General features: G+C 40.8%; 1 protein-coding gene across 1 annotated transcript in view; it reads left to right on the top strand.

Annotated features, from left to right (window-relative positions):
* Nucleotides 1–27,690, top strand: part of LOC132978011 (testis-expressed protein 264 homolog) — a 41,159-nt gene that overhangs the window by 1,197 nt on the left and 12,272 nt on the right. The window contains exon 2 of the mRNA XM_061042992.1: nt 5,181–5,402. Within this exon, the coding sequence (XP_060898975.1) occupies nt 5,181–5,402 (222 nt within the window). The remainder of the gene's footprint in view (nt 1–5,180; nt 5,403–27,690) is intronic.

Raw genomic sequence — 27,690 nt, 5'->3', positions numbered from 1 at the left:
TAATGTATGAGTTGATCCCCCTGTGAGGAGGTCCTGTATCTCCAATCATTCCCTGTGTGAACTCATTCATCCCCAAATTAATGAATTAAAAATAGAGGCAGTGCACATGAACAAAAACATGCAAATATACCAGATCGTAGCAATAGGCGGATTTCCATCTAAAGTCTCTTGGCAGGTTGATGGTTAATTTCAAAAGTATACACAGTATTACATATAACCACAATGACAAGCAAATACCAATACAAAAAATATTGACCATACAACGACATAAACTGTACATTAGTTGACAGGGACATAAACATACAAGTGTAAAAAGTGGTTGTGCAATTTTGTTCAAAACAAACCAGGATAAAGTGACCTTCAGAGTTAAAGTGCATAAAGTGCTTGAAGTGCTGCTACAGGAGGTAAAGTGCCGGAGTATTAAAGTGCAAAAGTGCTGGAGTATTGCACAAGATTATGAGGTGCTGATGTAAATTGCACAATTGCCCTTATCGAGCCTGTAACTTTGAAGTGCAGGTGTAATTGCACATAGCCCTTTGAACTGAATTTGCATATACAGACAATGTGTATATTGCACATGGGTAGCATACAAAGATGTGTTTAAGTACCCAGTATGCACTTGTGTTAGATACATGATAGTTGTATGTTTTTAGGTATAATTAAAAAAAAAAGGTTAGACATGGTTTCATCTTCACATGACCCTTGAAAGTGGCAAAGCTGAAGCATTCCCGGACCAAACGTCAAAAAGCCTAAATTCTCAGTGTCTAAAAGCAGCAGGATATTATATATTCTGGATATGCTTTGAAGATATCTTATCCAGCACACCGTCTGTGGTCTCCATAATCCAGTGGTACTGTTTCACACATTTTAAAACACAAGTTCAGCATGAGTTGTTTTTTCAACGGTCTCTACCCAAACAGCAAGAGAGGGAATGGAGCAAGGAGGAGCGCCTGGAAATGTTTAAATAGTGCAGTCTGATACAGTGTGGAAAGGTCTCGAGTTGCAGGTTAAATCAGTAGGCTGAGAAAGTTGGTCTTAAGAAATGTGCATCTGTGATAGCACACACTTAAATTTAATGTGGAACGACATGTATACATTCCCATAACAAAGTGACCTCTAACAGGGACTAAAAACACATTTCAGGTTAGATAACATTACGACAGTTTGTATGTTGTATTAGAGCTTTAACAATGCACTGAATCTGAAATGATATACAATTAATCTGCAGCATGCTTGTTCGTCAACTGAAATACTTATCTCTTTTTCAGGATCTTAAATGAAATGATTTTCGTCTTTTGTGAGTTTGACAGCATTGAAATTAGATTTCTCTGACGTTCGGACCACTGGTCTGGTTAAACAAGACACGAGAACTTGAGCTCTGCATTTTTCACACAATATTCCTTCATTTTGTATACTTAAAAAAAATAAAAATATAGCTTCATAAATTGAAATTAAACAACAATGGCAAATGAAATGTTTTCATCTCAAATGATCATACTGGCAAGTGTTATACTCTCAGGGAGTAGGCAAGACAATAGAGATACATGTTAGTATTTAATGTTTTTAAATTGTTGCTAAATATCCCTCTTCTTGAGAAGTCACTGGAATATGCCTTACAAACTGCATGTCGCTGATCTTTCCCAGAGACAGTGTAAGACTCCCACACTGTCGACATTTGACCATGAACACAAGTCAGAGTTTGTCCAACAGGTGACTTCTTCTACTCCAACAAAAAAAAAACCTCTTCTCTGAATCAGCAGTTAGGCGTACTAATTCATCAGTATGGATAAGTGTCATGCTTGGCCATTACTAATGATTTTTCCCCTCCCCTGTTAAAGACACATTTATATAGAAGAGCTAATAGAACAAAATCTGCAAGTTGATGTGAGGACATAATGTTAACTTAATAATGAGATTACCTCTACCAGTTCTTATTATGCAATTATTATATATCTGTTGAATACATGACTCATCATTTTCAGGGCTATAGTTGTCAGCAGTATTGACTTAAGTGGATCTGCTTAAACCCTCCACAGCATAGAGACCTGATGGAATGTAACCAGAGTTCACTGGTGGACTCTTTCCAGCTCTGCTTCAAAACCCTTTTGTTGTGCTCATCCTCCTTTTTTTTTCTTCTCCAAGCCGGCAATTAAGCTCGCCGTAGGTCCTAGTTCTCCTGCGCAGTCACAGCCAAGTCCTGATCTAAGTTAAAATAATTGGCGTAATGATCTCAGCTCATTAGCCTCCGAGCCTCAGGATGCCATTCAGTCCCGGAGTCCAGGAGCCCCAGAGAGTGCTCTCAGGAGGACACTGTGTTTGGTGTCGAAATGGTGAGAGAGTGTCCATTGATATTAACTGTGAGAACCATTTTCAAACAGTGCAACTGACAGAGGAGGAGTGTCAGCATGGCTATTCTCATCCTCTGTTCTCGCTTTTTTGCACTTTTACCTCCTTTAATCACTTCCTCTGGAGAAACAAAAAATCTCAACGAGGACTTAAGTTGGTGCTGAGATGGTTGCCATGGTTACAGGGCTGGAGCAGATTTATCTTTTTTCTTCAAATGGCTAACCAAAAAAAAGAAAAAGAATCACGGCCTCCACTCTCCAAACACCTCTCCTTTAACAGCCAGTCACAAAGGCAGGAGTGGGGGGGGGGGGTGTTGACCCAGTGTGCTCACTTCACCTCTACCCTTCTCCTCCTCCTCCTCCTCCACCTCTCTGCTTGCAACTTTTTTTTCCTGCAAACTCCAAGGCGGGGACATGGGTGGATCATGCAGTTTTCTGTCAAACTTCATATTCCAAATAGAAATCAATCAGGGTCAGGGGCATCTTGACGCATAGAATTGTCTGAATAAAAAGCTGGATGACAAGTGGACTAGTGGTGGTATGACATGTTTCTTCCATCTTCAGGGACCCATGTCTGTCCGGGGTCATTATATGATGAAAGCTGCGGGCATGGTTGCTTCCGGAGTCGGGAAATTAGTATAAATTCCATGTTCGTCTTTGTGGAAAATGATGAAATAGTAGAAAAATCTCTTCAACACTTGCCTTCTCTGAAGGTCAGAGTTAAACATTTAAAATGCAAGCCTGACTTAATCCAGGACTGATTTTTTCCAATGCGAGTGAAGATAGTTTTCTTCTTTTCTCTCCTGTTTCCACAGTAGTTTGGAAGCTTTTTTTTTTTTTAGTTACAGATGAGCTGTCAGTGTTTTGGAGACACTTCAAAAGACACCACTCTTGTTTCTTGATGAGTCTAGAGAGGAAAAACAAAGATTGTGGACAGAGGCTTGTGCTTTTGGCTGGATTTCTTTGTTGTGGACTCACTGCATGAAGCCTGTGATGATTAATAAATCTGCTCAGCTCAGACTTCCCACTGTGAGCCCCCAAAACATCCAAATTGTCAAAAATATCCTCATGTGAAAACTCTCCCAAATGTACTAGTGCTCCTTACTGTAAAGTCAGTGAAGCAATTACTAGATGTTTAAAATGATACGTTCAACAAAGTGTTGTGTTATCTCTTACTGTGGCTGGAAATGAAAGTGAACTAGGTGTATGGGGGTTTATTAAATTCAGCCTTTAACCACCAAAGAGTGATGGTACCAGGCTTGCTCATCACACAAGGAGTTTAAAATAAAAACACAAATTCAGTCATTTTTACAACAATGAAAACTCGAGGGAGAAGAGAAAGCAATAACTAGAAAAACGTGTTTTTGACAAAACCGTTTCCCGTCATACATTTAAAGACAATCTAACTAAAGAGAAAACAATAGCAATAATACGGGCTTAGAAACTGGTCTCTCATGGTGTCAATGCAGTTTTTATTTTCCAACAGTTCAAATCAAAATGAAGTTTATCCGCACAGAGGAACAGAGCAGTAAACACAAAGCTGCTCACAAAAGAAGCAAAAACCACAATACCTCTCCTGTTTCAATATGACTCATTTAAACCATCTTCTCATTTAATTGATACAGCAGTAAGTCCATAAAGTGCTTATATTAAATATTGTGTTTGACCAGTTATGATTAAGTTTACATTGATTTAACATCTAGAAACACAGTAAATACTCAGTCTTCAGGCCGGGTGGCACTAGGATCGGGTCTGACCAGCGGCAAGGAAAAAAGCAAATTTTCTCATCTTTCAGCTTATCTCTGTGTCGGAAATCTGAAACATCTTGTTATGGGCCGCCGCTTTAGCTCAGGGGTTTGAGCATGCGTCCCACAAATAGAAGCTTTAGGGTTAGGAGTTGGGTTAAGGCTATAGTCCTTGTCGCAGCTTCTGTGGGTTCAAATGTTCAGTGTTTGCTGCATGTCATCCCCCGATCTCTTTCCCCAACATTTCCTGTCTATCTTCAGCTGTACTGTCCATTAAAGGCAAAAATGGCCCAAAAAGTAACTTAGAAAACAGCGTGCTGTTGTGAGAGAAATATGCTCACTCCACGATGTGCTCTGAACACCACACTTCTCTCCATGACTGGCCTTGTGTGTGGAGGAGCGAAGGAGAAAATCGGCATTCTCAGACACACTAGCTGTGCTTGAAGTGTAACGTTGATGGGTTTATGAACAAATTGGACCATTTCGACTTATTTATTGCACGAGCCTTTGTGGTGCTCGGCTCAGCACAGTGGGGAGAACGTCTTGGATGTCCCAGGAGAAGTCATTTGTAAGGAGTGTCTCCCTTCTTTTTTTTTTAATGGGCACCAGGGTGCTCAGATTGGAGGAAGAAGCAATAAATGCTTAGTTGCCAAATGCTCCAATTAAACTTCAATCTCTTCTCCTTAAATTTGGCACCTGGTTGACATCAGAGAGTGTAACTTTTTAAGCCAACTCCTCATTATTTTTGGAATCATTTTTTCCTTGTCGTAGACACAAGTCTTTGTGACTCATCAGTCCCCAGAGACAGACAGGGACTCTGGATTTGTTGGTGAAGGTTGGCATTTCAGAGTTTTTCTGTCCTTATTCTGGCATGTGGGAAGATGATGCAAACCAATGTGTTTTTGTCCATCACTTCCTGCTCATAAACATCAAGAAAACATGATTCTGAAAGAGCCAGATATTTATTGAGAGCAATAATATGTGAGTGCTGCTTTCATATCAGAGGCTCTGGTTTCTTCTCTCTTTCTACATTAGCAATCAGTCCATTTTGTTTGTTTGTTCTAATCAATCTACATTTCTTTGATCTTAGGTGCCTGGGCCACTATGCCGATATGCTGTGGGCAGTATTCTGAGCGAGGGAGAAAACAAGGCGGACGAGGAGCTTCTAAAAAGCTACAAGTCATCGAGCTTTAATGTCTTCTCTTTTCCGGAAGTCACACATGTGGTCACTACCTCGTTCCCCCGAAGGACATTTCTCTCTGTCCTTCTGGGAGTAAGAAGAGTTTACCCACAGCTGGAGCAATACATCAAGGTATTTTTTTCTTTTGTTGCATCAATCACAATAACTTGAAGGTTGTATGTGACATGACATCCGGTGTTGAAAAAGGATGCAGAGGCGGAGTGCAAAATCCCGCAGTTCATCGAGTGTCCGCTTGAGGCCGTGTGCAGAAGCACCATACTTCACATACACGCCTGTTTTCACAGCAGAAATGAACATGTTTACAGCCTGGTTCAAAGCACAAAGTAGGTCTTATTAGCTCATTTTGACAACTCATCCGTTTTGATTTAATTTAATTAAGGATCAGCGTTATTCACAATAACCCAATCCCGGCTCCAGCTCTCAGCCTACTGTCAGTCATTAGGTTGACTGACAGTTAGGTTGAGACAGCATGTCCAGCATGGCGGCCGCCATGAATGGGACGCTAAGGCCCCCTGCAGTAACAGAGGGGTGATGTCACACAGGCTTCGTCCATTACTATTTACAGTCTTAAGTGTTGCACAAGAATATCAAAACTGCTCTGATTCGGTCATAGGCATGAGGCCACAGGCCAAGTTCCAAAGATTATCACAGAAATAATGTTTCTTAAGGTGGTATGGGTGTTGCAATAGTGTAATAGTGATATTCTTGTGCAGTATTGTTAGTGTGCAATACACAGTATGTTGTTTGTTTTTATTGGAATGTGTTTCTCCTACATGTGGATTGTTTTCATTGTTTGTATCTACTGATGCTACTGTAGAGGCAGCGAAATGTGTGCAGCACTTGAGTTCAAGACAAATTTCCTCAAGGGGACAACAAAGTGTATTGTATATTATCATATGGTATCACAATGTGTATTGTATCGTAATGTGTCCTATCCCTGCACCATAGTAAAGCACACAGTTTCTTCTAAGACCGAGCATCAGCCCCATTAGCTCGGAGCCCATCACATAATTGTCCAATGGGAATCAGTGCTCACACAAGGTGTCTTTGTTGCACTTTCACTCAGAACATACAGAACATTAAAACCCTCACAGAGCACAGTTCAAAGATGTATTTATTCTCTTTTCAGTGAACCCATTTTGCGTCCATTCATGACAAAAATTTTGCTCTCAAAATCTTTTTGGGGAATGATATTACGATGAAATTACAACCGTCAGGAGGCATGGCCTGTGTGCTTATTTCAGTGGCAGTAAAACAGTAATGGGAAAGTGCAGTGTTTGTGTGTGATCTGAGTTTATGTGACGGAATGAATCATCCCTAACTCTAAGGTGGGCTCAAGCGGTAGGAAGGAAATGATCAATATCCAACCCCATGATCGTCACGTTTACTTCTGAGTCACACTGTGGGTTTCCAGGCGGCACAAAGTTAAAATATATTTTGTGAAAAGCCTGGCACGTCAAGTATTTTCTTCCTTCTCATGCCTTCTTCCCTGCATCCCCTGGAGGGTTTGCTGGTGTGTGTTAGGTAGTACAGCAGGAAAAGGATTTATGGTTAGAAAGTAGTCGGAGACATGGGAAGACAAAAGGAAAGAAAGAAAAAGAATGATTTGAGCTCTTTTCAGCACTTTGTGATGAATGGTTTCATTGAGTGCTGCTTGAGGGATGCTGGGAAAGTGAGTCATTGCATCGAGCAGAGGGTTTTGTGGCTATGCTTTAATTATGCAGTGTGCTAAAAAACAGGTGGCAACACCACAGGTTGTCTCAATCACTCTGCCTCTACTAGAGGAGCATGTTTGTGTGTCCTTGCTGGCTGCCTCTACCATCTGCTTGAACGCTGTTTAAATCTGGCTCTGCTCCAGTGACACTTAGCCTGCCTGAAAGGTCAGGTTATACCGCCATCAAACTGGACATGAGTCTTTCAATAGGTTCTTATCCACTTGAATCCTTATTTTTGTGAAAAAAAAAAAAAAAAGCTTCATGCATCAGATAAAACGATAAAAGCTACTTCAAATACGGTGTTGTCATTTTCTTCTAAGTGGTTTTTTAAAGCAATCAGGTATTTTTTCTCATTTTAAACTTATTTTAAGCTACAATTAAGAAAAAAAAAATCAAATAAATTAGCAATGAATTGTATTTGAATAATCTTGAACATTGTGAAACACGTAATGCAAATGTTTTGTTATAACAGCTCAGAAGAGTTGTTGATTCAACCTTGCCATCATATTGATTTTCCTTTCTTAACTTTTCAAACACTGCTTACTATGATGCGATCAAATTCAGCAGCAACACAAACAGCCTTCCAAATGACCACAAAGTTGAATCAACTCATCTCTAAAACAGTGTGTGTCCCATACTCTATAACCTTCATGAAGGCTTAATTTGCCGTAGGCTGTTGTTTTAGACTTTCTTAGTTTTAGCTGCACCTATAAAACTCCATGTACTCGGGTTTGTGATATCAATGTGTCAATAGTAGTTTCACTTATTAGTTTGCCTATAATGTCTCATGTGGGTGGCTTTCTTGTCTCATCCATTATAGGCCCTGCAGCTATTATTAATAGAAAAAAAACTGAGAAAAAAATCCCACGCATAACCTCTGATCTCCATATTGACCAATTCTGGAAAAAAAAGTGACACAGAAAGAATACAAGATTAAAAAGAAGTTTTCTATCTGACTGTAGGATACCTCCTAAATGTGAATTTATTGGCATGTAATTTAGTTGATAGATGGAAACTGACCTGGAAGTAAATTATTTGGGAGTTCTGGATCTGGGATGTCTGCCATTAGACAACACATTTTGGCAACAGACTTGAAACCCAGTGAGAGACTCAATCCAAACCCTGTGGTTATATTTAGAGACAGAAGATATTTGTTTCATTTTAAATGTAGGTAACAGGAATGACATATCCATTGTAGCTCACAGGTTGTGCAGTTGTTTAGTGCAGGTGGGGATCACAGGTGTCAGCTCTTTCTCTAAGTCTCCCTTCATCAGCTTTGAGTGATGCACGGTATACCAATACTAGAAAAGTAGCGCGGTGCCCACCTTTTATTAATACCACTCCAGGTTTTCTCAACCTGAAACAGTGAGGCTGTTTGTGTCTGTGTGCGTGCTGTTCATCGCTCTGCTTTCACTCCCTGCAGACAATAGGTGTTGTGTGTGTGTGTGTGTGTGTGTGTGTGTGTGTGTGTGTGTGTGTGTGTGTGTGTGTGTGTGTGTGTGTGTGTGTGTGTGTGTGTGTGTGTGTGTGTGTGTGTGTGTGTGTGTGTGTGTGTGTGTGTGTGTGTGTGTGTGTGTGTGTGTGTGTGTGTGTGTGTGTGTGTGTGTGTGTGTGTGTGTGTGTGTGTGTGTGTGTGTGTGTGTGTGTGTGTGTGTGTGTGTGTGTGTGTGTGTGTGTGTGTGTGTGTGTGTGTGTGTGTGTGTGTGTGTGTGTGTGTGTGTGTGTGTGTGTGTGTGTGTGTGTGTGTGTGTGTGTGTGTGTGTGTGTGTGTGTGTGTGTGTGTGTGTGTGTGTGTGCTTTTCCGAGCTCTCTGCTGTCACTTCCACGAGGCATTGTGGGTGTGCCACACATTAATACACTTTCATGGTGACAACCAGAACAAGATACATAATAATACACTCATATTCTGAGATTTGAATTCTGATCACTAATCGCTTCCATAGCCTTCCCCTCCGGCTGTGTTTGGAAAACAACGGAAAGTGTGGCAAAGACTCAAAAGATGGAAAAACACTGAACAGAGCTGTAAAAGTTCAAATTTAAAGTTAATTTCCACAAAAATAATGTTAACACATTGATGATAAAACAATGTTTTAATGAATTGAACCGCCCAAATGTAGTGTACCTATCTTCTGTTGTCCCTGTTTAAATCCCTTTATTTCTGTCATGTCAGGACTGTCATCTTATATGTTCCATATATTTTATCATTACTTTCTTGGTGTTTTAGGTTTTCGCCGTTACTGTATCAGTATCAATGTTTTTGGGGAAAGTCAGCTATGCAACACCTAAACGCAATTTGAATTCACAGACTGGGACAAGAGTATCATGCTGCAGTGGAATCAATATGAATGTACAAAGACGTAATGGTGGCTAAGCTTAGTTACGGCGCTTTTGCGGAAACGGAGTCTGAAAAGGGCTCGTGTCACCCAACTGCACTGTTTGAAGCCCTAAATGACATGCAAGTATACAAGTCCACTCAACCTCCTGGGCAGAAGTCTGGATCCAGCTTATGTAAGGAGATCCATCTCTAGAGTTGATGCTCACAAAGCTGCAGGCCCAGTCATATAGGCCAACATATCAGGGCGTGTGTTCAGGGACTGTGCCATCCATCGTGCCCATGTCAACATTTCCCTGAACCAGGCTGTTATTCCTTCAAGCTTCAGAGGGACTTTTATCATCCCCGTGCCAAAGTCGACTTTGAAGTGTCTCAAAGATCACCACTCTGTGGCTTGGACTCCCATCATGATAAAGTGCTTCAAGTTACTGGACACATTAAATCAGCCCTTCCCACTTGACTTGACCCCCACCAGTTTGCTTACTGCACCAACAGCTCCATTGATGACGCCATTTCCTTTACTGAAAACTCAGCCCTATCACACCAAAGACACAGTGGAGGAGGTCCAAACGGAGCTCTGGTTGGATCTCACATAGAGACGCCCGAGGTTTTTAATCAATTTGTTTTTTTTCTACAATGGTAGTTAAGGCGGAGGGCTCATGTTGTTTAACTATAAAGCACTGCGGGAAACACTCATTAAATTTGCTGATTTGCAACAATGAAGAAACATACAGAGAGGAGGTGGAGAACCTGGTGAGATGGTGCAGTCTCAACCTACCTCATCAGGAGGATGCCGGCAGAGCCCCTCCTCAACTGCTAATCAGTGGCTCAACAGTAGAGAGGGTCAGGAGCACTAAGGGTGGACTCACACTAGCAAAGTTGTCTTGTACAGTGCTTAAGCACGACTGACCCCCTTCCCCATTCCCCCGCTGGCCTGCACTCACACTGCTCCAGGACTAACCGGGCCTGAGCATGGTTAGCTGTTGTACATAATGTCGTCATACAACTCATGCATGGCTTTATATTATTATGAAGGCTGCTTAGTTTACAAGACAGGCGGACTCGAGATAAAAAAATAAATAAAAGGGATGAGCGATCGAGAATGCTTCCGCACATCAGAGCACAACACAGCGAACATGACAGCTGACTTTGTGGCTTATTTTGAGTCATTTTTGTCAGATACAGCCAGAACACTCCGATATTTCTCCATAATGATGGCTGTCCAACACGTTGTGTGCCCGTGCTTGTGCTCTTGTGAACTGTACCATGCTGAAGAACACCTTTTGTGAAGCATCCCAGGGCCAAGGAAGTGTACCATGCTTGAGCACGGATTGGAGCACTCACACTAGTCAATCTAACTGGACTTTAGGGGTGAAGCGTGCTTAGGCATGGTACGGATGGCCTAGTGTGAGTACGTCCTAAGTTACTCAGTGTGCACCTCTCTGATGACCTCATCTGATCTCTCAGCACCACCTCTGCAGTCAAAAAGCCCACACTTCCTGTTTAGACTGAAGGAACTTAGCCTACCACCACTCATCCTCATCACGTGCCACAGAGGTACTATAGAGAGTGTCCTAGCTCTGCATCACTGTGTGCTTGGGAACAGCAGAGCATCAGAACGCAAGACCCTACAAAGCATAGTGAGGACAGCTGAGAGGATCTCTGTCCCCTCAACCCAGGACATCTTCAAGCCACAATGTGTATGCAGAGCCTCGTCCATCGTGAAGGACCCCTCCCACCCCTCACGCATACTGTTTGTCCTCCTCCCATCAGGCAGGAGCTTTTGCAACAGCTTTTCCCCCCAGCTGTAAGATTTCTTAACACACTGCTGCCTTTCACCTCCAACCCAAAAAAACCCCACCATCTCAGACCGAAGACTCCTCTAACCCCCCTCTTAAAACACACGGGATCTGCCCCCTTTCCCCCGTACACATATGCTCAAACATGCACCAACACTCTAAACAATTATTACTAAGACTTCATACTGGACATCACTCTGTGCAATATTTCATGTTTCAAACAACAAGCAGCCTTACAAATTACAAATTCATAAAGATCGCCCACAACCATAAATATATCAGGGAGAACCTCTACAGCCAGATGTGTCCGCCTCCAAGTCATTAAACATCTTCTTAAAAGCATCCAACGAGACCAGCTCGTTAAGTTTCAGGGTTTTTTGTAATTCATTCCAAGTAAAGGGATCAGCAAACTTTAAGACCTTTTCCCCAGTTAAGTTCTGTTTTTTGGAACAGACAGCAAGAAAAAGTCGAGGGATCGATGGTTATAAGTTCCTGTACTCTTCATCACTGATGTTAGGAAGCAGACCTAAAATAGACTTTAACCACATTAATAAACAATTCTAAAGTACAACATTTACATTCATTATCACAGGTTAATAAGTCTGTCAAAAATAAATAAATAAACGATATTGGTAAAAATAAAACATGGCACACATTTAGCAAAAGCAGCTAAAGGGTTCACAGATGCCTTTCTAAAATGGTTTCTTCTATTGATAAGCCTGCTGCTGATGGCTGACACTTTAAATATCCCAAGTGGTGAGACCTTTTCAAACCAGCTCATCAGCATTTAGCATGCTCGGCTCGTCACGGCTGAATGATTTGTGTCCGTCAGACGGTTTGAGTCGCAGCCCCATGGCCCACCCTGATATTTGCCTAGTCAGACCATCGATCTGCCATGCTGTTTTTTCTTCTATGCTTTGGCTCTTTAGCGGTGGGCTACATCACAAACGCTTCGGCATCTTGAGATTTGATTCGAGGGCAGTGGCCAGGCCTTCAGATTGGAGTGGGGATGGGGTTTGGAGGATAATATTGCTGACATTCACAGAGATCTGAAGGTTTGCAAAAGGCAGACGATGGAACATTTGTTCGCTTGAGGGCACTGAAGTTTCCTGCCAGCACAGAGGTTCTGGGATGAATATAAAACAAGCTTCCCTTTGTTCCATAGAAAATGGCCTTTTTAGCAACTGACACACATGGTGAAGTGCTCTTAAAGTCTTCCTCAGCACAATGAAGTAGAAAGCTTCATTTTGGTGGCATAAGGTGCTGCCTCTCACAATTCCTATTAGTGCCGTCTACATGAAAGTGATGCAAAGAGGTGCACAGATGCTAGTCCGCAGGGCCTGTTGAACACGCAGACTTTTGGCTATTGGTGACTTACAATTAGAAAGGTCAGAAAAGGTTGTTGGGGGATTTATATACTGGACAAGTTCTCCTCTCAGTGTAATATGCTGAAAGACTGATTTAGATGGAAAGCCTTGTTTTCATTGTATTTGTTATTCTAAGGGGGCGACAACTTTTAAAATCTTCTTTCTAAGAATAACAGCATAGATATCCTCTCAAACATAATTTGTACAAATTGGCAGTGATAAGTTTCTTGTAGGGGAGCATCTGAAAATTAATTCAAAGCAACATTTGACTACAGAACAGTTTGAGTTGTTTTCAAGTACTCGAAAGTTGTACAGATTTCGTGGTTTAAAATTGTAGCTCATGTCACTAATGAGGGTCAACCCATGTGGTTGGAATGATTTATTAGCAATCTGTCAAGATTTGTAAAGTCTTACATTACCAGCTACGAAATGTGAATCTTCCATGGGCTTTTGGGGAGAAGAAGCTATTTCTGTCTTGTTGATTTTTTTGTCAGATCTTATTTTCCCATTTCTTTTGGCATCTTTATTTCACTTTCAAATTCAGATAATTCCACATTTATTCCTTTTTCTTTCACTAATGAACAAACTAAAGCCTGATTTTTTTTTTTATCAAACCACACATTCATATGTTTAAATGCACAAGTACATGTATGAATGAATGAGTAAATAAATACACAATTACATTCGTTACAACATACTGTTTTTACTTATATTAGCCATTAACAGTGCAATACTGATTGTCAGTCACGTGCAATGATTATTATAGAAACCCTTTCATCTTCTAATGAGAGGATGATTAGGGAATGGTTGCTTTTCACAGATTAGACCAAATTTTCCGAAAGAGGATAAAAAGGATTCACTTCTGAAATAGAAACTAAATCTCCAATATATCAGAAAAGAAAGATCAATCTTCCACAATTAAGTCCTGTAGTACTTTTAAATACAAATAAATTGGTTATGTGCTGCTTTTTTTGTTGTAGTATACAACAGGCATGCTCCGAGTTATACATTTTGTCTAGTAATTTATACGTTTTAGAACATGATACAAACTATATATTGTAAAATAAAACAGGGATTAACAGTTAAAACAGTTTTTTCAATAAATGTTTCCAGGTTGAAGACCCCAGTCATTATATCAGGAGGTTCTACATCTTCTGATGATAGGGGAGGAAATGTAGCTTGATAAGAACCTTACTTTAAACTATGAATTATGGTAATTACAAAAGAACATGTACCCTCTATGTTGCATCATGACCCAGCCAGCTCACTCTTCCCACTAGAGGCTCTGTGGAGTTTGCCTGTCAAACATATTCAAACATGACTTTCATCCCGCAGCAGCTGGGAATCTACAGTTGGTGTTAAATGTCACATCTGCATCTGATTGATCTGATTTAAACTTTATCTTCTGTTGCTTTGTCGCTCTGAATAAAGATCAGGCATCAGCGTAAGAAGGGGAGTTATTTTTAGATATGGACCTATTTTTTTGTGCCAATGGCCGTAATCAATCACTTAGGATTTGAAGATTGAGCAAAGCATACAGTCGATGTTGATGTTGTTTGTTCAATTTACTCGCTTGTTTTTCCTCTTGTTCGTTAAGCTGGTTCAAAATTATGGGTGAGAATATGTTTGTGAAATGACGGGGGAAGACCTGTATCAATCAATTATTATGGTGGATAAGCACCCCACCGTGCTTACGATTGTGCTATTGACTTGCTTCCAGGAACCTCTCCCCCCAGAGGTCGTCTGTACTCTTTATCTCCTCCAGAGAGAGAAGCCATAAAGCTATATATCAAGTCTTCCCTTGCTGCTGGAATAATCCGCCCTTCCTCCTCCCCTGCTGGTGCTGGATTCTTCTTTGTTGACAAGAAGGACAAGACTCTCCGTCCCTGCATTGATTATCGTGGCCTCAACGACATAACCATCAAAAACAGGTACCCCCTCCCTCTTATTTCGTCTGCATTTGAACTATTACAAGGAGCTAAGATCTTTTCCAAGCTAGATCTAAGAAATGCCTACCATTTGATAAGAATAAGGGAGGGGGATGAATGGAAGACTGCCTTCAACACCCCTAGTGGTCACTACGAATATTTGGTAATGCCTTTAGGACTTACAAATGCCCCAGCTGTGTTCCAGGCACTGGTCAATGATGTCCTCCGAGACATGCTCAACGACTACGTCTTCGTCTATCTGGACGATATCCTCATCTTCTCTCCAGATGAGGAGACTCACATTCAGCACATACATCAGGTCCTACAGCGCCTACTAGACAACCGGCTCTTTGTGAAAGCTGAAAAGTGTGAGTTCCATGTTTCCTCTGTGCCGTTCCTGGGGTTTGTGGTCTCTCAAGACAACATCCAAATGGACCCTTCCAAGGTCAGTGCAGTCACGGAATGGCCCACACCCACTAATCGCAAACAAGTGCAACGTTTTCTGGGATTTGCAAACTTTTATAGAAGATGCATCAGAAATTTCAGTTCTTTTGCTGCACCTCTGCACACCCTAACCTCCCCCCTTGTGAAGTTTCACCCCTGTGCTTACCTGTCGCGGAAATTGTCCTCAGCCGAGGCCAACTACGATGTTGGTAACAGAGAGTTGTTGGCTGTCAAAGTGGCTCTGGAGGAGTGACGTCATTGGTTGGAGGGGTCAGAACATCCTTTCCTCGTCTGGACAGATCACAAGAACTTGCAGTACATCAGGAGTGCTAAACGACGCAACGCAAGACAAGCCAGGTGGGCTCTCTTTTTTTTTTTTATCTAATAGATTTCACTTTTGTCTCACTTACCGCCCCTAGCTCAGGGAACAGAGGTGGCTGGTAGCCATAGGCACACTGAAAAGGGCTAAAACCAGTAGAAGAGCCTGGTAAGGTATTATGCGCATACTCAGCCCATATCAGGTGTTTGCTCCAGGAAGATGGGTTATGGGAGACCAGGCAGCGAAGGCAGGTCTCCAACTCCTGATTCATCCGTTCGGTTTGACCATTCGACTCAGGGTGATAACCAGAAGAGAGGCTGACAGTGGCACCCAGCAGGGAGCAGAAAGCTTTCCAAAACTTCGAGGTGAACTGGGGACCTCGGTCTGAAACAACATCTTTAGGGAAACCATGGAGACGAAACACATTGGAAAGCAAGGCTTCTGCAGTTTCTTTGGCAGATGGTAATTTCGGAAGTCAGTATCCCATCAGCCCAGGCCCTCATTCGACGTTGTCGGCGGATATGGAGACAGGCCCGGCTGGTGCTCCTCAGGACATCTGCAAGGTATAAAAGGGGAGCAGATCGTCGTCGAGTTCCAGCTCCCTCGTACCAGCCGGGGCAGAGAGTCTGGTTGTCCACCAAGGATCTCCCTCTGCGAGTGGAATCTCGTAAGTTGGCCCCTAGATTCGTTGGACCATTCCCAGTGTCAAGAGTTGTCAATCCTGTTGCTGTTCGTTTAAAGCTCCCAAGACCCTGGCGGATTCATCCTACGTTTCATGCGGCACGCATCAAACCGGTTCAAGAGAGCACACTCGTTCCCGCCTCCAGACCCCCTCCACCCCCCCGGATTATTGATGGTGGACCGGCTTACTCCGTTAAGCGCCTCATGTCTGTTCGACGTCGTGGTCGAGGTCGTCAATACTTGGTTGACTGGAAAGGGTATGGTCCAGAAGAGAGATCTTGGGTGCCGTCAAGCAACGTATTGGACCCTAGTCTCATTCGGGACTTCCACGACCGTCATCCAGATCAGCCTGGGACGTCGGGTGCCGTCACTAAGGGGGGGGTACTGTCATGTCCAGCTCTGTGTCTTAGGTTATGTTTTAGGTGTTTTGGGTCACTAACCTCTCCTCTCATTTCAGATCCTTCACTTCCTGCCCTCATGTGTTTCCCACCTGTGTGATTGTCTGCCCCGCCCTGATTGTTCCCAGCTGCATCTCGTTGTCTTCCCCCTCACCTTTGTATTTAGTCTGTGGCTTCCCTTCCTTCTGTGCCTTCTTGTTCCCCCCAACCAAAGACTGTTTTTTGTGAGTCATGCTTTTGAGTTCAGTTACCTGAGGTCTTGTTACAGTGGAGGCTTCTAGACATAACTCTACTATAATAAAAGGCTCATATAGGCAATGATTTTTTAGCTAGTTGTTGCAATAAGAGTAAAAACAATGTGCAAAATCCTTCAGGGATCCCAGCCGTTAAATCCTTATATTTTTACACACACACACACACACACACACGCACACAAACACACACTTACACTCACACACAAAAAACGCACATGCAAACACACACACAATATTCCAACAATTTGGCTTTGTCTTTTGTTGAGATAGATATGCAAATTAAATGAATTTTCTCCAGTGTCCTCTGGAGGGATTTTCTGAAAAAGCAATCCAAGAGGCAATTTTGAACCATTCAAGTATGAGTCCAACATCAGGGTGGGGGCACCTAACTGAGGTGCAGAGACTCGGGACCCCAGTGAGCTAACTCGAGAAATTGGGGAAGATAAAAGAGGCTTAGGACGTAGCTGCTTTATTCAGCTGAGTGACTTTTAAACAGGCCTTGTTCATTTGTCAGGGCTGAATAGATCTGTGTAAAGGGGGTTGTTGCTTGAGTGACACCTGGATTGTTTGTACTGGCAGCGACTACTGTCACTCATTATGCCCTCAGACCCTTTGAGCTGCTTTTTCACCGCAAGGCTTTGAAATGAAATATAGAGTTGAAAAGGGCTGCAGTGATACTATGTTCCAACATCCCCTCTTCCATGTGAAGCCGTACAACTCCTATGTATGAAAAGACTTTGCTGTTGAGGGAATACTGAAGATGTAATACTGTAAGGACATTTAAAATAACCACAAGACATAGCAAAGCAGAAACAAGAAGAAATTCATAATAAGAGGGGATATAGTCAAAGAAGTAACACAAAAGAAAATAGGGGAAAGTGTCTTACTGGTGAGGCGAGGATTGTCTCCTTCATGCCCCAGATGGAGTGGTATCCTCTGTTATCTTACGGATTACTGTCATTAGCACACAGGCTTCAGGAGGCAGTCAAATGTCATGTCATCGTCTATCGCCTGAATAACACACTGTATGTCGCTGCTGATTGTTGGCTTTGCAGTGCCACTTGTTTCACACATTTAATTTAACATTAGATCCTGAAAGAGCTCACATCCACTCAGCAAAGTGCCATTTGCATCCAAAGGTCAATGTTTCACTTTTTTCCCCCCCACTAAAACAAGGACCTCCATCGTCTTCACGCATCATGTTCTGTTAGCAAATCTTAGCTTATTGAACTAAGTGTATAAAGCCTCTTCTTGAGTCCATAAAGAAAGGCATGAAATATGACGATTGTTATTGAAAATTAAATTGAGCAGTTAGAAAGAAATGAAACAAGCAGACCTCTTTAGCCTGCTCCTCATCTCTCTAGCAACTTGAGGCTACGTTAGCGGCTGCTAGCATGACACAGCAAAATGTCCTCTTTGGGAGGAATGTAGGCGGCCGATTTAGAAGAAAAAAAGAACATGTTTAATACAATTGTTTTGATTAATACATTTGTATCCCTTAATTCACTCTATCAATCAAGTTCAGTAAAAAAAAAAAACAAGTGTTTGATATGCTCTTAAGTATCAATGTTAAAGCTTTTGTGATGGCTCTGTCAAGTTTTCCAAATTTCACAGAAACTGTATTATCCTTTAGGATAAGATAGGTGTGTTTTTTATTTAGTCTGTGCCCTGAAGCCACTGAAAGACTGCTGTCATCGTCAAGCATGAAGGGAACATAACCTTTTTGAAGTCAGTTTGTATTGGTATGGCATTCTGTTTAGTCTCGATTCCCATGGCTGAAAAGCTTGAGTGAATAGTTGAGATTTGACAGATTATTTTTTTATTTTCTTTGCTTCATTTCTTTCTCTGCTGCAAGTATTATGCAAGAGAAATCTGCAGAATATGTCCTGACCCACATGGGTTGCAAGCTGACCCTGAATATGCTAATGATGACCAGAATGATCCTGAATGACAACAACACTGATGAGAGTCAATTTGATACTTCATATTGCTATTAGCACTTTTTTCCACAGAGTCAGTACAGTACACACACACAAAAAATGAACATATAGGAATAAGTACTGCAAACATGTTGTGTCCGTGTGTCCGTGACATGTGTGCCATGACCAAGAAGGCCCAAAGCATTTCAAACCTTAAAGTTGTATTTTTCTGTAAAAGTTCTGTAAAAAGTGTAAAAGTTCTGTAAACATGTTGTAGCTATAAGGCTGACAACTTATGTTGTTGTAAAAACAAAATCTTGAACGGCGTTCTGTCCAGCTCTGAGAGATGACATAATGCTGTTACCTTAAAGAAATAACCCTTAAGCATTTAATACTCAGAGATGGCGGAGGCTGTCTTATCCAGTAAACTCTCATGTGGCTACTTCTGCTCGTCTTTTAGATGCCCAGAGGTCAAGATTTTCTGCTTTCTAAGTAAAAAAAACCAAACAAACAAAAAAACAAGATACCTTGCACAATGTCCAGAAAAAATACAGATTAGATATGTTTTGTAAAGAAAAGTAAACTAAAAAAGAATTTAAGATTTTCCAAATACAAAAGTGATAGAATACAGTCAGTCAAAATCCATGTTGGGGACAACATGTGCTTTCTTGGGACTCTATTTAGAGACCATTCAATTAAAAAAGAGAACACACTGTATAACTTTAATCCTGCTAATTCGTTGTAATGTTGTATCAGAAGCCATGCTATCTGGGAATTATAGCCTTTAAAACCCCTGATAGATCAAATGATTTCTTCATGGCTACAAAGTTCAATTAAACTTGTAATTTATCTTCGTTTAAGGAAAAGTATTCTTATATTTATCTGTATTATCTGTATCTAAATTGAAAGCTGGTGTTATACATGAATAGGTCCATAGCTAATTTAGTGTCATGTTTAATAAACTTTGGATTTGTGATTTTTAGTCTTTGACAGCAGGGACGTGTCCAGATGGGTGGCCAGGGGTGGCATGGGCCCCTTTGAAATCTGATTGGCCACCCCAAAATCCAAATCTATGTTTGGCTATTTGCCTAATCCGAGGCAGGACTTACAAATCAACTATTCTGGCTGTTTTCAACAGGTTTACAGTCGTACTTTCAGTTGTAAATAAATACTTTGCATACTTTGCTCTTTCCATAAGAATTTCATATAAAATACTCGTGCACACTGTGTAACTTGGAATGGACTTAATTGCCAATAAATGTTGTTATTTTTTTCAAATTAGACAGTGTACAACAGTTTGCATGCAATGTCTGAGCACTTGAAATTGTGACTCTGCACATCTTTGTCTTTGAGTCCCTAAAGAATAAAGCTAAGAAGATTTCTGTTTTGCCAAATTGGGCTACAAGTACACATCATTAGTGGGGATAGAATTGGTAAACAAGTTAAATTAATTTTCGTGTTTGTTTCCACGAACGTCATGCCACCCCTGCATAAGTCAGTGCCCCCGATGGGCCAACCCAGTTAAAAAAAGTGTAAGTTGTTTTGTTATGTTGGTGTTTTAATTAATGAAGCTTGAGTGGTGTGTTGATAAATGACTTAATATATCATGTTTCAGTCTGATTCTAGCACAATGGTTGGAAGCTCTTAGATGCCACTCTGTTCCATCAGCTGTCCTCTTCACTGCTGGCCCTGTGTTCTCTTCCTCTTGTTTTCTCCTAAAGAGACAAGAGGCCGTCACTGAGGCAGAAGTTGTTGTTTGTGTCCACCTCAGTACTCTGACTCATTATTTGTCCACTGTTGTCAGTTTCAGTCTCTCATTTCTGCGGGTAGCAGATCTTTACTTTTCACAATCAATTCCTCACTGTTTTTGTTTTATTTCGGCTGACACTTTGTCTCTAAGGAACAAGAGGGTTATTAACTGTCACTCTAAACTCTGCTTCTTTGGACTCAGTCAGATGTTGGAAAATGTTATTAGTTTGGAGGTTGAGCCTCTCTGGAATCTCTTTCACAAATAATTTCACCACATGCATGAACTGTACTGCAGATAACTCAACATTCATCTGTACAGCTAAAATAAATAATAGTTTTTGTAGATTATGAGTATCTAAACCCAATTATTATTGATTATTAAACCCAATTAAAAGAGTTCTAGGGATGTTGGTGATGCTCAGTCGGTACTACACGCTTCCCATAGACTACCCCATGTTGTAATCAAGTTACCTAGTAACTCGAGTCCCTAGTGTTCAAGTCCAAGTTACAAAAGACGAATAATACCCATCGCCTGAGTTCACATACCAAACATGTTGCACTGCTCTTGCTTGCATTTGCTGTGAAATGTTTGAATTTTTGCTGCGCCTATACACGCTTTCTGGCAGGAACTAAGAAACCATTGTGCCAGCCCTGGCTTGTAGCTGAATAAATAATAAGGGCCTTTTTTTATTTATTACAAATGCAATAAAACATTCTCTAAAAATAAAGTAAAAAGTCCTGAAATCAGGACCAAAGTTGAGCCCAAATCTGAGTCCTGGGCTCGAGTAATACAACACTGCCATGCACAGAGGCTTCAGTCCTGGATGCAGCAGAACTGGGTTTGTTTCTGACCTCCTGCTGGATGTTGTCCCCCAATCTCTTTCCCCAATCATTTTCCTGATGCTCTTGAGCTGTCCTATTCATAAAGGCAAAATTTCTTTAAAAAAAAAAAATATATATATATATATATTTTTTTTTTTTAAGGATTGCCCTTGAACGGAACTCCCATTTACACATCTGTTGTTTTGTGATTCTACATGTGCAGCATTTCCTCCACAGCTTGATTCACAGCTCTTCATTCCTCCCTGTGTTACTGCTGCACACCAAGTCTAGCCTGGTTAGCATAGCGGTTAAAGTGTCAACACCTTTTTCTGTAAAAGAACAAGGATTGTATCCACCCATGTTTTATATTGAGAGACTGTCTGTAGCTTGCTATGGACGGATGATTTCTTTTGGGATTCTTGCAGTTTTGCGTCTCTCTTTGGTATCAAACTGTTGTTGAGATAACTCACTGTGGATGAAGATAATATTCTAGGCTGCACATGTGAGTGTAAAGGATTCTTTATATTCTTTACAGAAAATAATCCATGTTGAAGACAATTATTAGCTGCAGGTCCGGTTGAACATAAAGAACACTTAGGGTCTGAACAGTGCAGATTGTTTTTTTTCTAATTGATGATGATGCTGCAGAAACCTTGCACTTCACATCATTAAGGTATCAGGAGAACACATACAGTTGGCTTTCAAGGTTATAAGCAAATAGCCCCACAGATAAAGGAGCAATTCATGAAAGCATGATGGAAAACACGTCATACTTCTTTGTGTGTTGTGAGGTCATGGCTCCCACAGATTCGGCATCTTTTACATTCAGTGTAATCTTTATTTGTGTCAGGCTCGACTTTGGTTATTCTCCTTTGACCGTTCCAGCACTTTCTTCATGTTGGAATAAGTCCTCACTATATTTGTCAAGCTGTCCCTGAGTGGCTCGTTGCGACCTTGTAAAATATGTCTTGGTTGAGGCTGAGAGCTCTTCGGTGCCGTCTTGTCAGCAGCATCCCCCACTCCACAATGGAAGGAAATTTATTCTGATTTTGTTTATCACTGAACCGCTACTCCTAAAGGGAAATTGCAGTAAAACAAACAAACACTTTGTAGCATTCCTTCACAACAAGACAAATTTAGGGGGAAAATGCACAAATACATCAAATAAACAAAGAACAAAACCCCATTAAAAATAGATGTTTTTAAAATAATTTCTAATGTTAAGTGACATGATTATAGCATGTAAACTATGAAGCCCTAAGTCATACATTTTACTCACTTAATTTTTCCGTGGTAACGAGTAATTTCTTATTTATTTATCTATCCCAAGACAATTAATTCATCTCATTATCTGGTTTTCTTTATCTTTATGGTATACAGTTGTTAATTTATTACACTGACTCATTACACAATGTGTGTAGACATGTAGACTGTGATTTAACAAGACAGTGTTGGTATGTTAAGCACTGGGAGAGAGGCTTGGAGGACCTGCAGCTACTGCAGTCATGTATGTGTGTCTTTATAAGCCTCTGGGATGTGTGTGTGTGTGTGTGTGTGTGTGTGTGTGTGTGTGTGTGTGTGTGTGTGTGTGTGTGTGTGTGTGTGTGTGTGTGTGTGTGTGTGTGTGTGTGTGTGTGTGTGTGTGTGTGTGTGTGTGTGTGTGTGTGTGTGTGTGTGTGTGTGTGTGTGTGTGTGTGTGTGTGTGTGTGTGTGTGTGTGTGTGTGTGTGTGTGTGTGTGTGTGTGTGTGTATGTGTGTCTTTATAAGCCTCTGGGATGTGTGTGTGTGTGTGTGTGTGTGTGTGTGTGTGTGTGTGTGTGTGTGTGTGTGTGTGTGTGTGTGTGTGTGTGTGTGTGTGTGTGTGTGTGTGTGTGTGTGTGTGTGTGTGTGTGTGTGTGTGTGTGTGTGTGTGTGTGTGTGTGTGTGTACCAAGTTGTACTGATGGTACAACCAGTGTTTTTTTTTCATTGTATCTTTTTTTCAGCACAGCATGTACATTTGCATGCACAATAGTAATTTCTTTTCACTGTAATATACAGCATGATTACAGTAAGGTATAGAAACGCATTGTTCATGCAGACACTAAATGTCAAAATGTCAAAAGAGAATAAACCTGTTTTTTTTCTGGTTTATTAAAGGCTATATATAATGATTATTTTCTACAGCAACCTATATTTCCTATTAGAAAAAGAGTATCTGGAGTGTTCAGAAATTCAAAGTGTGATGAAGGTGCTTGCCATGAAAGAGAGGATAAAATGCCCAAGGCACTCTTCTGGAAAAAGTATAAAGCCTTTATTCAGTTTCATAGTGAACGTGCTGAAAGCATGGCCCATTCATGTTTAAAAAACAAAAAACAAAGCTGAGTAACTGTAATTCTCCTTTAGCTTATTAAAAATGCTTTCATGTAAAATCAGTGTTGCACAACTAAACTGTTGTTAAAATTACAAAATTATAAAAGGCTTACTTACATTATTGCAAACTGAAGTCCATTTACAGCTGTCCAGATCTTTCATTATCTACCCTGGTGCCTTGGTGATGTCTTATCGGGAATCACATTAGATTTCCTGGATAAATATGCACATCCTTCTACAGCAGTAAACCATTAAAAAAAGAACAGTGTTATTTGAAGAATTGTACATGTGTGATGGATACTTCATGTCTTTCCAAGAAAAGGAGACATATAAAGAGTGTAGCTGTCATGTTCCAGAACCAGAAATCTTGATTTCAAGCTCTAAAAATACCCGGTTTAGTTTCATTTATTTATCTAAGGGCACATGTGATGTACTTGCACAGGGGTCCCATGCAGATGTTGCCCCCCAGGCTAGGACCCTGGAACATTTGCACATCCTCTTCTTCATGTAGTCCTTCCTTTATCTGCTCTCTCGAGACTTTCTGCTGAGTGGCTGCAAATACATCTAGCATGAGAAAGTGCACAGGAGGTGATGAAAGCCAGATCTATAAGCACCTGTGTGCGTAAGAGTTTTTGGCAGTCCCCTTTACTAATTACAGTTTTTAAATCTTCCATTCCTGCACAATATTTTAGTATAATAGAGCACCATGAAAACATGATATATTAAACTGTAAGCTCATTTAATAACACTTTAACTGAGCTGTACCGTGGTGCCTTTGACTGATTCGATAAAAATCAGTTTCAGGCTCTGGGTAATGTTACAATTCACTTAGCAGATGCTTTTATCCAAAGTGACGTACATCAGAGAGTAAGTACAACACTAATCCATTCATACACCGCCACTGAAGCAGCGGGAGCAATGCAGGGTTAAGTGTCTTCCCAAGGACACATTGGACATGTTGCTCAGCTGGGGATTGAACCCTTGACCTTCCGGTTGAGAAGCGACGACTCTACCATTTTTATGAAGATACAGTAGGTGGTGATTTATTCATGATCCACTCTGAATCTCCAGGTATCGCTAAGGTTCGACTTTTGTGTAGACAAGTTTGCAGCAACATAAAAAACAAGGTAGATGCGACTCGACAATGTGACTCGTATTTCAGATTTTGAAACAATTTAATCAAAGTTAGGTGAGGTCATGTTCTGTTGGCTGTTGATATTTCCCATGTCTGTTCTTTGTAATTCCATTTCCATGCCAGAGAAACATAATAACAGGTATCTTTCTGACCTAAGATACTGCCATTTCTGTGCTGTGGGAGGATGTAACTAACAAAAAGACCACGCTTTGACCCCCTACATGCTCTCCTGGGCTCCTGAAGACCTCATACTGCGGAGAAGAATATGGCAAAAAAAAACAAACACAAATCAATAAGTACACTGTACACAACCCCCTACCCAATTACACGATCTTACCGGGCTCAGTTTGTCAGTCAGTGATTCCACTGTAGGACTAATTAGCTGCTGCCCTCTGTCACTTCTGTTCACTTTATGACACACACACACACACACACACACGCACAAGCACACACACGCACAAGCACACACACTGACGTTACTGGTTAAAACCTTAGTGGTCATTGTAAGAGGGATAGTTTCCATGTGTGGTCTAGAAATAAATAAATGAGGCTAATATTTATTTCAATCACAGGTTTTAAAATGTTGTAGCTATAAGGCTGACGTTTTTCAGTTTGTATGCCAATATTCAAAGGTGAAACATAATGAATACCCATCTAAACCATTGTTCCAATTATAAGCACTCCATATAGGCTACCTGATTATGTTCTTTATCAAGAATCAATTGTGTTTTCCTCATTCATCAATTTATTGTTTGGTTAAAAAAATGATGCACTGATAACTTCCTGGTTCTAAATGACATGTCAAAATTGATTGTTTTTTGTCCATCCTGGTGATTTGGTAGCTGGATTTAGAGGAGTTTCTTTCAAAAAGAACATACACAATCATCTCACAAAGTAGTTTTCAGTTGTTATTTGACAGACATCCAGATTTCAGCCTGAGCGGTGTTGAAATATGAAGCCGATGTGGAAGTGGAAAATCCTGCAGTTCATCTAGTGTCCGCTTGAGGCTGGCTGCAAAGCACCGGAAGTTACATACACACCGGATTCAAAAGCCTGGTTCAAAAAACGACTTAGGTCTGATTAGCTTACGTCTCTATATTGACTTACACTGTATTGTTGTTTTTTTTATAAATAATTTGTTGTTGATTTCATGAAGGATAAGAGTTATGTATAGTAAGCCGCATGTCTGGCCTGATTGACAAGCGGGCGCGATGTAGCTGTTTGTCAGGAGGCTTAAAACCCGCCTCAGCTCCAGCTCTCAGCCTGTTGTTATGTTGAGGTTTGAGACAGCCTTTCCAGCATGGCGACCGCCATCGACAGGCCTCCAAACCCTTACCCTTCAGTAACAGATGGGTGAAGTCACTCAGGCTTCAGACACAGCTGTGATGACTCTGGCTTGGCTGGACTGTTATTTGAACACACTGGACAATCCAATTCTTGTCGTACTGTTGGCCCATCCTCTGATATTTTTTTAAATATAATAACTCAAAGGCCTTTCTATTCGGCTGAGGAATAATGGTCATAGTTTTTGTGAAATATTGCATCTTAATATATGCAGTTAACATAAACCAGAAATATAACAATGGTTTCAGGCATTAAAGAGTTTTAGGTTTCTCGTGTGTATGTGTAAAATAATCAAAAATAGTTCTTGATAATTTCTTTATTCAAAGTTGAAGCTGAAAGTTTTCTTGTTATTAAATTCCTGGAGAACTTCCAGCTCATGCAGCATGAAAAGCAGCAAGTTCTGTTTCAAGCGCACACACAGAGTGAACCCTGTCAGTGAATGTTAAGCCAGTCAGAATTAATTAGCATTTCACTTTCCTCTGTTCTTCACTTAGTTGTCTGGCCATCAGTGCTGGTCTGGAAAAATACTCGACCCTAAACTTTCTGCCTAAAAGCAAATTTTCCTTCTTTTTTTTTCATGAGCATCTGAAACTTTAATGTGTTAATGCAGCTTCTGCCTTCTGTTTTCACAGGGAGTTCTTTTGAGGTGGAATTAATTTTTAGTAGATGTTCATTAGCAAGGCAAAGAATGAAAGCCCACACAAGAAAACCTTAAGATAATCAGCTTTCAAGGGCAGATGCAGATTGTTTATTCAGCTTTGAGCAAAGCCTGGAAGTTTAACTGAGAAAAAAATGTGTGCATAGAAATATGTTTAAAAGAAAAAAGTGTATCAGAGTGCCAGGAAACATAAATTATTGGATTTGTTTAAAAAAAAAGAGGTTAAAAAATCATGAAAAGGTAGGCTGCACTGAGTTAAAGAAAAGTGTCTTGAATGGAAATAGTCCAATACCTTGATTTTGATTAAGCAGAGAGCATCACAGAGCAGATCATTTTATGACGGGCTGTCACAGCCACAGTGGCACTAAAATATGTGTCTGAGTCCTGCTTTCTGTTTTCTTTTCTTTTATGAGAAAGGGGGACTATTTTTTAACCTGATGCAACTTTACCTATTCTGAAGGACTCATTAGTTCACAATATTCCTCTGCACCTTCACATTACTGCTGAGGTCTATGCGGCCATTTTCCAGGACCTGATATACCCTCATTTCCACTGTAAACACAATGTTTCCATTCCCCACAATATAAACAATGATGGTCCAGTGACATCAGCCCTCGGTCAGGACCCCCCTGAACACTGAGAAACAATAATGAAAACTGTTGTTATGAATGCCGGTATAGAAATGGAATCATTCGTTTTAAACTTTGCTAATCATTTATAATGTTGTTGTTGTTCAGCGTATTTGTCCCTTAATGAACTGTGTGGTGTTCCCTCCATGTTTGTAATAAAAGAAGGGAAATAAGGACAGAGGCTGCTCAGGAAAACATGGATCCTCTCTCTGCCGGGTGCTTTATATTCATCTTAAGCTAGGAGTTTCTATTACTGTCGTTTAAGGCTAAATGCAGTGCTTTAAAACCCACCCTTGGCATATGAAAGCTTTTGTGGTTACATCTTCTAAGTGTGCCATTAGACTGTTGAGTCTGCTCTGATTTGGCACATCTTGTCCTCAGTTCTGTATTTGGAGCTTTTCTCGATCCTTCGCGGTGAAACTTTGAGCACCCACTAGTCAAATGACTTATTTTTTACTCCATTGTACTTTAAAAATTTGCAAGTGAAATATTAACGCAGAACTCCTTCATGTGTAGCTGGCAGTGTCATCACTCTATACCGCCTTTTCACGTTTG

This window comes from Labrus mixtus, chromosome 7, assembly GCF_963584025.1.
Source record: "Labrus mixtus chromosome 7, fLabMix1.1, whole genome shotgun sequence".
In the NCBI taxonomy this organism is placed as follows: Eukaryota; Metazoa; Chordata; class Actinopteri; order Labriformes; family Labridae; genus Labrus; species Labrus mixtus.
The sequence above is the reverse complement of the archived record's forward strand: the minus strand, read 5'-3'. Positions and strand labels throughout refer to the sequence as shown.